We start from the raw sequence: 12,631 nt of genomic DNA, 5'->3' as shown, positions 1-12,631 counted from the left end.
GAGAGAGAGAATCACTTATTCCTGATATAATGAGGATACAAATAGAGCAAATGTTACATATTTCTCTTTTCATATGACCAGTCCATCTTTTGTTTTAAATTATACATATCTTCTATCATATCATTTACTTAATTGTACTTTGTGCCATTCTGTTGCCTTCTGTATTTTTAATTCTTTGAAGGCTACAGTGTTTTAGGACAACATTGATATGCTGGTAGTAAAAAGATTTGCCTTTTACTTTGTGAAGTTTGGTGTTATTAAAGGAGCTTTGAAATGAACAGAAGGCTATGCTGTTTATTGCCCTTTTCCAGATTAATTCTTGCCTAAATTCATTTTCCATCTCAGTCTAATACATATTACTGAGAGTTGAGCTCTAATCAGTTGTTTTTCTAATAGAATATCATAATCTGGACAATGGATAGTACTTATCCACTTAGTTTCCCAGAAAGGCTAGTTAAGCCAAATTCCTGAGTGGTTATTCCTTTCTCCTAAGAGAGAATGTAATGTTTTGGGCTTGATGTAGCCAGCACTGTTGTCCACAAACAGGAGCAATTGAAAGACATCACCATCTTTGGTGTCACTAGAACTTAAAGACTATTCGTCATGACACTGGAAATCACTGTTGGTAAGCCTTTGTCTCTTAATTTTATGTTGCCTTCTAATGATGACGATGAGATCATTGAACAAGGTTTACCTCCGTTATATCTTTCCAGGAAACATGAATAATTTTGATTTATGAATGGGAGACATTAATAGAAGAGAGCCTTTAATGAGCTTTACCAAATTGCCTATTCCTTACAATTACTCTAACCAAGGATAATATTCTCAGTTCATTTATGTAGATGAGAGAGTATGCACATACTCTGATAATTGTTGACATTTTCTTTGTTTTGGGGGGTATTAATAAAAATCCACCTTTTTTTTACATATTTTGTTTTTTCCTTCATACTTTATCCTTGATCCTTTAATGGCTTCACAATTGAGTTACCTTGAGCATTGCCTTCTCTATATCTGCTTCAATCTAATCCAGTTGCTTCTCTTGTCTTTCTTCATAGAAATTTTACCAAGCTAAATCATTTGCTACAGAAATGAAACTAGCAGTCTAATAATCTAAAAAGAGAGTGTATATATGTGTGTGTGTATGTCTGTCTTGTCTGTCTTGTTTGTATGTATATGTGTATCTATATATAGGTAGCCAAGTAGTATAGTGGATAGAAAGCTACATCTAGGGTCAGGAAGACTTATTTTCCTGAGTTCAAATCCTACCTCAGACTCAGATATTAACTGTGTGACTCTGGGCAAATCACTTAGTTTCTTATCTTGAAAATGAGATGGAGAAGGTAATGGCAATTTTTGCCAAGAAAACTCCAAAATGGGGTCAACAAAGAGTTGAATGCAACTGAAAGAATTGAAAATATGGAGAGATATGGGTTAGTTAAAACAACTAAATCAGGGGCAGCTAGGTGGCTCAGTGGAGTCAGGCCCAGAGATGGGAGGTCCTGGGTTTAAATTTGATCTCAGACACTTCCTAGCTGTGTAACCCTGGGCAAGTCACTTAACTGCCATTGCCTAGCCCTTACCACTCTTTTGCCTTGGAACCAATACATAGTATTGATTCCAAGATGGAAGGTAAGGATTAAAACAGCAACAACAACAAAAAAACAATTAAATCTTGACCTCAGACACTTCCTAGCTGTGTGACCCTGGGCAAGTCACTTGACCCCCATTGCCTACCCTTACCACTCTTCTGCCTTGGAACCAATACACAGTATTGACTCCAAGACGGAAGGTAAGGGTTTTTAAAAAAAACAACAACAACAAAACAACTACATCGATTTGGAACTAGTCAAATAGTCATTTTTTTTTTTAAACTCTTACCTTCTGGCTTGGAGTCAATACTGTGTATTCACTAAGGCAGAAGAGTGGTAAGGGTAGGCTGTGCAGCCTCGGGGGAAGGGTCCGGGGAGGGGGTCAAGTGACTTGCCCAGGGTCACACAGCTAGGAAGTGTCTGAGGCCGGATTTGAACCTAGGACCTCCTGTCTCTAGGCCTGACTCTCATTCCACTGAGCTACCCAGCTGCCCCCCAAATAGTCATTCTTAAAGAATATCTTTAATGGCTAAATGTCAATTTAGAAAGAATGTGTTGGTTAAGTATGCCAGGAATCTATCCTTTGGCCTGGGGCAACTCTACCAGCAGGAAAATTATTTGGGGGATTATTAAAACTGATTAATTTTATGTACTTTAGTTCTAGAGTGATAGAGATTCTTTATAGTGGACTGAAGGTTTGCTTCATAATTTTTTCAGATTTGACCATAGTTCAGGCTGTGATAATATGATAATTTACACAATGGATTAAAAATTTTGGAAAAAACAAGCTTAAGAAATGATAACATTGTGGAAAGAGAAATGAACTAAAAGTTCCAGGGATTACAGATTTAGAGTTGGAAAAGCTTCAGAAACCATATTGTCCAACCCCCTCGTTTTACAAACTAGGAAACTGAGGTCCAGAGAGGTAATGTTACTTGCTCAAGAATCATACAATTAGTGTTGACATAGTGGCATTTGAATTGAAGCCCACAAGTTGAAACTCACTCAAATCTAGTTCCATGGTGGAAAACTAGGGGAAAATTATCTAAACTGTCTTGGTCTCAATTTTCTCTAATGAATAAAGAATGCATTAATCCAGATGAGGTTTGTAATAGGGGTGTTTGGGAGATGGGATTAGATGAATTATTTTGGACCAGTATCAAGGTTTACACACTGTGGGTGAAAGGGCCTGACGAGGCTACAGCCTGGTCTGGGTCCAGCACACAGATAACTAAAGTCCCAGTAAATAAAAGGTGTAGTTTATTGCCAAAGTGAGAGGTTAAGAGGGAAAAGGGAAAATCCCTGGCACTAATTTTACTAGTGAAGTACCCCAGAATCTAAAGCTTTCCCACTAAAGGTCTTCAGTAATTTGATTTTCTACACTTATCATCCTTTCCTAGCTAATCTGTGAACCCAGTCCCTGTTCTAGATATCCTGCACTAAAACTCTCTCTTGGTTGTTACTAGAGATATTGGTCTATAACAAATTAGGCAGGAACCCAGGGAAAGGTCCCAAGTCCAATTGGACTCAGACCTCTGCTTACTGACAGCTGAATGTTGATACAGGCTAGTGACAGGGTCTTAGGATCTTCTTCCAGGACACACGGCACAAGGACAGCAACGTGGGCAGCAATAAAGATAGGATCAGACTCAGAGGACTTGGCATCCATTCCCTCCAAGTTCACATCCAGAGAGATAGACCAACCCAACAGTCCCTGAATTTTCAGCTTAACCCTTCCCTGCAGCATTCCAGAATCCCTGTTGATCTCATGCATCTTTCCTCTGTTTACCTACATTTTCCTCCTAAACTTACCTTTTCTTTATAACAGGTGTAAAAACAGGTTCTTTCACCTCCAAAGTTTTGTGATATCTTCTTTGAAATACAGTGAGGTGTTGTTCTAATCCCAAGATTCCTTTAAAATGTATTACTTCATCTTTAGATTTTTACTTTGTTAAAATTTTAACTTGTCATACTTGAGCAAAATATTTATTTGAGATAGAAACTTGCATTTATATAAATATAGTAAAAGACCAATTGGCACCATTAAAAATGCTTTCTTAATTTGGGGGAAAAAACAACCACCTCCACTTTTTAATACTTACTGAGGGTTTTTCTTTAATTAGCATTGTTTTTGACTAATACTGTTTAATAGAACATTAGTTATCCAATTTATTGGAAACCTTTAGATTCGATTTTGTATTCATTAAATATAATTGTTTTATTGACATAAGCTTTCTGTATCCTATCTACTTGTCTTAAAACACACAACCAACTGAACAATTTATCATTTTCCAGCTTAAAACGGAGAGCTTCTGGGTGTTTGACTCTTTCAAATGCAAAGACTGCAAAATATGATGATGATGATGTGATTATCTTAGAAGAGAACAGTACCCCCAAACCTACTGTAGATTCTAATGTTACATTAGTAAAAATTGAACAGATTTTTACAGAGCAAAGTGATATTCAGCCTGAGAGTGTTGCTGACAAAGAACCTTGTGAGCAAACTAGTTCACTAATCAGTTCAGTATCCAATTCAGGATGTGAATCTGAACAGAAGACTGCTGGAACACAAACTGAAGTTCCAAATTTAGCAGTTAAAAAGGAAGAAGTTATTGAAGACAGCATAGATGAGCAAAGTAGTACACAGCCAGCCATTTTAGAAGCTGAAGCAAAGGAAGATAGCCTGAATATATTCGATAAATCTGCAGATGATATTGGATTCCAATTAAATGAACTTAGAAATGAATTACTGTTTGTCAATGAAGAAAAAGAAAATTATAAAAGACAATGTGAAAAGTTAAGTGAAAAAGTAAAAACATTAGAAATGAAGATAGTTGAAATGAATGATAACTATGTGAAGAAGGAAACTTGTCATCAGTCAACTGAAACGGATGCTACATTTTTACTTGAAAATGCTAATGGAAATTCTGAAAGTTCAGATCAGATGACATTTCAAATAGAGCAGACTCTGAAGGAGATAGAAAAGTTGACTGAACACTGTAACATGTTGCAAAATTTGAAAGCTGAATGTAGTAAATGTTCAAGCAATGAGAATAAAACTGAAGTGGATGAAATGGCTGTACAACTTGATGATGTTTTCAGACAACTGGACAAATGCAGTATTGAAAGAGACCAGTATAAAAGTGAGGTAAGTTATATAATTAATAGAAAGAAGAGTCAAAACAATAGAATAGACTAAACAGAAAACCAAAATAGCATTATTTGGGATTTAAAGTACTAGGTATTTTTCAAATTTAGAATTATTAATATAAGTTCTTAATCCTGACTTCTTAACTCTAACTCCAGATTTAATATGAAAAAATACAATTACCAGAAGGACATCATTACATTTAGTAGAGTGTGTATCTAAAAATAAACCAAAAAAAAAAAAAAACAGAAACAGAAACACACGCACACACCTTTTCTCAAAATCACTCCATGAAGCAACAACGCAGCTTAGTGGATAAAGTGGTAAACTTAGGAAGAATTGAGTTAAAATCTGCCTTCAGGCACATATTAACTACGTGATTTTGGGCAAATCACTTCTTTCTGCCTGTGTTTCCTCATCAGTAAAATGGGGTTAATGCCTACTTCCTAGAGTTGCTGTGAGGTTAAAATAAGAAAATATTTTGTAAAGTACTTGACAAATCTTAAAGTGTCTTAATAAAAAACTGGCTAGTATTAATATAATTATGCCAAACATGCACAAAAAGCCAATAATATCCATTTATCTTTTCCTTTGTAATTCCCCTCCTCTTCCTCTTTCCACCCTTGTGACTTGAGGAAAACCACTGGTTGTATATTTTTAAAAAGTCATTTTTCATCAAAAAAAGGTTTTTGCTTAGGCTTATGGTCATTTAATTTACAAAGTATTTATTTAACTTAAATTATAAAAGTTGTTCCTCTTACTTTCATCACTTTCTTAAAACATTTTTGTATTTTGTGATCATAGTACAGTTTTATAAAATTGGTTATAATGTGCTTTTTAGTATTTTTAGTTATGGAAATAGGGAATTAATTTTTTTTTATTTTTTGTTAGGTGGAATTATTAGAAATGGAAAAAACACAAATTGGCTTTCAGTGTGAAGAACTCAAAACTGAAGTTGAACAGTTAAAAGCCACAATTTCACAAATGACAAGATCAGATGATTCAACAACTAGTAACATTGAAGCTTCTATGAATTACTCTGATAGGGAAAGGTAAAAATCACTTTTTTTTACTAGGTAACATTTGTTTATAATTCTTTTTTAGCAGCTGTGATAGCAGGTAGATTCCTTCCAGCTCTAAATCAATGCTCCAGTGATTTTTCTCCATCACTCATTAATTCTTAATTGTTTGTGTGCCTCGCATCTTAAAACTACAGAATATAATAATTTTAAAACTGTCTCCTTTCCCAGGTTGTTTTGAATCTCATTTAAGAGGCAAAAATGAATAATTTAGAGAATGTTAAAAGCAATTTTATTATTTAGTTGAGATTGGTGAGATTAGTTGATCATTCATAATTGAAAGAGAAGCCTTTCTAGAGATGGGATATATTGGATCTTAAAGGCTGTAAGGTGCCAAGAGGGACATTTTAGCTATTAATTTTATTGTTTTTTATTTAGATATTTTTCTGATGATTTTTAAAACAATTTATAATTCTTATTTCAAAGAACATGTGATATGCATAAAACTTTTCTAGCATAGTTGAGGAAAGTATTTCTCCTCAAATTCTTTAGTATGGGCAAAAAAAATTTGGGGGTAATTGGTTTGTTGGACTCAATTCTAATTTTTCCTAGGCCTCGTTCTGTTCCTATCTTCTTGTTCCTTTGTTTCCTTCTTAGCTTTCCTTTCCTAGTCCTCTGACCTTCCAGAAAGTACACAAGTATTTGTGCAAAAATGCAAAATGACTACTTACCAGATAAAAATTTTTATTTCCTTTGGGTAAACATTTGTTTTTAAAAGGCTGTCTTGGGGGCAGCTGGGTAGCTCAGTGGAGTGAGAGCCAGGCCTAGAGACAGGAGGTCCTAGCTTCAAATCTGGCCTCAGACACTTCCCAGCTGTGTGACCCTGGGCAAGTCACTTGACCCCCATTGCCTACCCTTACCACTCTTCTGCCTAGGAGCCAATACACAGTATTGGCTCCAAGATGGAAGGTAAGGGCTTTAATAAAACAAACAAACAAACAAATAAATAAATGGAAGTGTAAACCTCTCTTCATTCTACTAGACTAACAAGGTCATTAATGGATATAACATATCTCTGATTCAGAAGGACCACAAATAGGCTCTGGAATTATTTAGGCCTTTTGCAGGATTTGATCCCAATTCTGGTCATGCTAATGCTGTTGCCAATTTTAGGATCTATAGGGAACCTCATCTTTCAGATCTTGTTCCCCTGAGCCTGCCTTGATACCTAATTTTCCCACTCATTAATCTGTGTTGTGTTATTTTGATAAGGCTTCATTTAAAATGAACATACTTTTGGAAGGTAACACCTTTAACTGTTATCCTTTTGTACAAATTATGAGTTTGGTAAATGTTTCAGGCCTTGAGGAATGGAACACTGGACATGTACATTTGGTGAAGGATGGATTAAAACATTCATTAGGTATTCATTGGTACTTAAGAAATGTTGGTTGATTTGAAGAAAGATCTAGAGCAGAGGGTTTTTTTGTGTTTTTTTTTTAAACCTTTACCTTCTGTCTTGGAGTCAGTACTGTGTATTGGCCCAAGGCAGAAGAGTGGTAAGGGTAGGCAATGGGGGTCAAGTGACTTGCCCAGGGTCACACGCCTGGGAAGTGTCTGAGGTCAGATTTGAAGCTAGGACCTCCCATCTCTAGGCCTGGCTCTCAATCCACTGAGCTACCCAGCTGCCCGTAGAGCAGAGGTTTTTAACATGAGGTCTATAACTTGCTTTTACCTCAAAAATTAATTAATTAATTAATTTAGGGGTTTTTTTTGCCCCCCCCCCCCATGGTTACATGAGTCATGTCCTTTCCCTCCCTACCCCCGCCCCTCTTCTGTAGCCAATGAGCAATTCCACTGGATTTTTACATGTATTGTTGTTCAAAACCTATTTCAATATTATTACTATTTGCAATAGGTGTAACTTGTTTTTAAAAATATTTTGATAACCATTTCTATATAACTAATTTCTTTTATTATGCTATACCTTTTAAAACATTATTCTAGAATAGGTGCATAGATTTCATCTGGCCGTCCATGGCAAAAAAAAAGTTGGGAATTCCTTGTCAAGAACATATATATAGAACAGCTGGGTAGCTCAGTGGATTGAGAGTCAGGCCTAGAGACAGGAGGTCCTAGGTTCAAATCTGGCCTCAGACACTTCCCAGCTGTGTGACCCTGGGCAAGTCACTTGACCCCCATTGCCTACCCTTACCAATCTTCCACCTATAAGTCAATACATAGAAGTTAAGGGTTTAAAATTTAAAAAAAAAAAAAAAAGAACATATATATATATAGCTTACTCTTTTGTTGTTAGGCTAGTTGAAGTTTGAGAACCCACAATGGTAGTACGGAAAAAGTATAATACAAACATTTTATGTACTTCAAATTTTTGCCATCCTAGCCAAAAGGCGCAGGATGTGTTCTTGGTAAGCATTTGGTTTGTTTTCTATTTCTAGAAAGTATGGTGAAAAAGAATTGAGATCCATGAGGCATGGGAATCAGATAGGAGTTAAGATAAGAGATAAAAAGCATAGGTGGAAGAAGGCCATGAAATTTTATAAAATGTTCAAGAGGGCAGGTATCTGGAATCATAGCATTCTGAGCCATTCTGATACTTAGTGCATGGTAAAGTGACTCTTGCCCAAAATATCATTCTGCAACCAAATGAGTAATGAGCCTCTCTGAACCTTAGATTGGTCCTTAGATAAAAGACAAGTAATCAGTCCATCAATAACTAACTGTATATTAATTTCAGTTTGGAGTGAACCTGCTCAAGCTTGAAAATATAGGGTCAGTCCCATGTTATGATGATTCCTTGTGGAGTATATTTTAGAAATAATTTTTTTCAGGCATTGGTTGCGTTAGATGGCTTATTATGTTGAAATTCTGAAACACTAATTCTGTGAGACATCTTAACAATTCTTGAGTAGAGGATTTTAGTGTAAAATCTTTAAAAATTATTGTTTTCTTTTAACCACATGTATGTACATTTTAATAACAATAACTCATATTTATGTAGATTTACATTTTCTTTTGCAACAACCCCCAAAAGTTGTATTCTTAGTAAAGAATTTTCCTTGTAGAACAATTTGACTATGAGAAGTACTGAAGAAGGATCACTAAAACAGTTAAATTAAAAAAAGAAAGGAATTATTTGGCAAGATAAGAAAAGTATAATTCTCTTGTTATATGCAACAGAATTCTTTTGAGAATTAGAGATAATGCTTTGCAAACACATGTTACACTGGGAAGGTATATTAGCTCTGAAGTCATGGGTCTTAGGTTCAAATCCTGCCCCTAATATGTATGGGACCTTAGGAAAGACAGAGATTTCTCTTGTCTCTGCAACAAGATTGTTGTATAGTCAAATGAAATAATGTAATTAATTTTCCTGCCCTGTTAATTCCTCTGTAGAATAAAGGAGTTGGAATAGATGGCGTGCTCTGATCTAGATCTATCATCCTGCGAACTTCAAGTTGCTACATAAATGTCAGCTATAAGAACAGAACTGAAAAAATTCTTAGAGATCATCTAGTCTATCTCCATCTCATAGATAAGGAAACTGAGGCATAGAGATATTAAGTATAAGACCAATCAAATATTTACTGACAGAGCACTACTTAGAACCCAGGTCTCTAGTTCTATGTTTTTTCTATGATAATACCAAGTTATCTTATTGTGGAAAAAAAACACTTTGTAATGCAAATAACCATCCTTTTAATTTGTAGTTAGTAAAGATTTTCTCCAGGACTATAATGTTGTCTTCCTTAAATAGTGTTTTAAAAAAATTAAACTTAACCTTTGTTTCTTTTAGTTTTTATATGTTATTTGTACTAGACTTAAATGTAACTGTCATTACATTTAATCCTCCAAACTTTTAAATGAAATGCTCTTTCCTCTCTTTTTATTTATTATTTCTCTACAAAACATGTTTTTAGTAATTTTTTTCTTTTAATCTTATTTTTTGGGCTTGCTTAAATATATACAATGTACATTTTGATATTTCACTTTAGTCTTAAGCTCTAATGCTGATAAAATTTATATATTTACATATTGTTTCATGTCTGTTTTTACAGTCTCAAACTTCGATCCCTTCGAGTTAATGTGGGCCAGCTGTTGGCTTCAATTATGCCTGATCTAGATCTACAGCAAGTAAATTATGATATTGATGTAGTTGATGAAATTTTAGGACAGGTTGTTGAACAAATGCATGAAATCAATAGTACGTAAAGTATATTTTCTGTGAAATAATTTCTCAGTATTTCTGTTGTATAGTTTTCAAGAGGTAGGCAGTATTATTCTTTTTTTAAGGTACAATAGGTAATAAACTAAAGTACCAATTATGCCTACTGAAAAAATACATATTCTATGCACTCAGATATTCCTACAAATGCTGTGGATACTTTGTCATAACTTTAAAAAATACTGAAAGGTGTTGATCTTTAGCCAGAAATCGTATTACAGATATAAATGTATTTATAATTAAGTCTGCATATATTTTTTATGATGATAATGGGGACTGGTGTTTTCGGTAAAAGCTTTTCCGATCACCTCAGACCTTTGTGCAATCTTTCCAGTCCCTCAAATTATATTTCCCCCCCTAAAATGAGGTATTGTGCCACAATTTAAATGGAGAATTTTCCTTTAGCTTTCTTACATAAAGAATCTTTGGGAATTTTTACTTTAATCTACCTATTTATGACTGAGATTAGTGCCTGCTTTGTGAACCATTTTTAGTAAATGGTTGTTAGATTATTTTAGATGGTTTCCTATCCTTGAAATTGGACATTCTTTAAAACAATGTAGCAATAACAGTGGTTATGTTGGTTTTCCTGTTGACTTATCCTTATAGTTATATAACACTTTGATCCTATTTTAATTTCAATGCTACACTTTTCTCCTACAGAGATTGCCAATCATATTGAATAACAGAAGTGTTTTTTAAAAAGTAGGGACAGATAAGCTTAAGTGTCAGCAAATAAGAAGGTTGACTATATAAGTGTTTAATATACATCATGAAACTCATTTTTGTCTTTTTTGTGAAAAATGAGTGTGATTTTCTATTTTTTTTTTTTTTTTTAGTTTTCTGTGCTTTTTAGGCAATTTTTTGATTTTGCTGGATGTTCTCTTGAGGAATATTACATTCTTAGTTATGTTACCTTAAATATTCCTCTAAAGTTAATTGGAACTATTGCTCTAGTATTGTACTGTTGCGAACTGTATTGCATTATTATGCTTTGTATTTGCTGCATTTCGGTGGAATTTCTAACATGTGGCTGTTTCTATTACATGTAACAATGTATGTGTATATAAACAATTCAAAACCTTATTTTTCTCAATTAAAGTGTTGGGTTTTCCAAATCATTTATTATTTATTTTGTTTTTTTCCCTGGACTATTCAATACTTGTATAGGATACTTTTATAAGGTATGCATAAATACATTTAGATCATATTAAGATAATAAAATTTTTATGGTATATAAGGCACCCAAAAGCAGCAAGTAAATGGATTTGGTTATTATGTATGGTTGATAAAGTGATTAAAAGTGTATTTTTTGTATAAAATGGTTTTCTGTCAAACTTGTAACTGGTCGAATTTTTTTAAAAACTTATAATAAACTACATAATGGCTAACTTCAGACACTATTTTAGAAGTGATCTTAACTTTGGACTTTCTGGTGGCTTAATTGAAGTTGGTTAAGGTGGTGAAAGGAGTGTGTTTCAGTTCATGGCTGGTCCACCAAATGCCCTTTGTATCTGGCCTTCTAAATCTATTCCGTCTCTATTGTAGCATCTAGCTGCCTCAATGAGCCTAGGAGGCTACAGGTAAACCACAGTCACTTCATCTGAATCTGTCATTTTTTCCAAACCAAATTGAACAAGGGAGGGGAGGCAGGGAAGAACACAGATGATGGTCCAGATGAATAACAATTTGGAACAATTTGGCTGACTATAAGTTATGACCTCAGTCTATGCATCTTAGGTTTTTTGTTTGGTTTTCTCACTTACTACTATTTTCTGAAGTTTTTGAGCAGCAGCATCATGCAAGGTCTCCTGTAAAACCTGGAGTCAGGCAGCTCTGATTTCATATCCAACATCAGACACCTACTAGGTGTGTGACTCCAGGCAAGTCACTTGTTTGCTTCAGTTTCCTCAACTGTAAAATGGGGATAATAATAGCACCTACCTCCCAGGGTTGTTGTGAGGATAAAATGAGATATTTATAATGTGCTTGGTACAATATAGTATAGTGCCTGGCACAGTAGGCAATATTATCGTTATCATCATCCCAGGAAATCTAACAGCTGCTGAGATGAGGTGTCGTGTTGGAAAATAATTCTTGGTGTTATTTGACTTCTTTTTAGGAGATCTATACCATTTCTTCAACACAGTGAATTTGTTGTATTTGCAAATAGTCCCTACTGCATATTTACAAGATAGCTTTCAGCACTTTCAAATGGGTGATCATTCTCATCTTAACATTTTTCTTCAATCACATTGGCAATAGGCCTTGTGAGAAAAATATTGTGGGAGGTATTTTTAAAAATTGATTATCAGTGTTGGTTATCATTATCAAAAGCAGCCCATTCCCACCTTGCACACAGATAATCACAAATACTATTGCAAATCAGAAAAGCTAATATGACTTTAGTTTAACATAAGGCCCAGGTCTGGGATACTAGTAAACTTCCCATCACCTAAATTCATAATTTCAGATCTATTCTTTATGCTTCTCTCACTCTACTACATATCCACTGTGTTGCTATGTCTTTATCAGTTCCACTTATGCATCTGTGCCTTTCCACTCATGGGGTCATTACCCTAGTTTGTTACTTCTCTTTCTCTCTTTGTCTCAAATCCATCCTCCACAG

General features: G+C 34.6%; 1 protein-coding gene across 1 annotated transcript in view; it reads left to right on the top strand.

Moving 5' to 3' along the window:
- Window positions 1–10,810, top strand: part of MORC3 (MORC family CW-type zinc finger 3) — a 58,352-nt gene extending 47,542 nt beyond the window's left edge. Inside the window, exons 13-15 of the mRNA XM_044670270.1 lie at window positions 3,885–4,737; window positions 5,629–5,789; window positions 9,836–10,810. Coding sequence (XP_044526205.1) covers window positions 3,885–4,737; window positions 5,629–5,789; window positions 9,836–9,989 — 1,168 coding nt within the window. The 3' untranslated portion in view covers window positions 9,990–10,810. The remainder of the gene's footprint in view (window positions 1–3,884; window positions 4,738–5,628; window positions 5,790–9,835) is intronic.
- The last annotated feature ends 1,821 nt before the right edge of the window (window positions 10,811–12,631 follow it).

This window comes from Gracilinanus agilis, chromosome 3, assembly GCF_016433145.1.
Source record: "Gracilinanus agilis isolate LMUSP501 chromosome 3, AgileGrace, whole genome shotgun sequence".
NCBI lineage: Eukaryota > Metazoa > Chordata > Mammalia > Didelphimorphia > Didelphidae > Gracilinanus > Gracilinanus agilis.
Note: the sequence above shows the minus strand (reverse complement) of the source record. Positions and strands in the feature narration are given on the sequence as shown.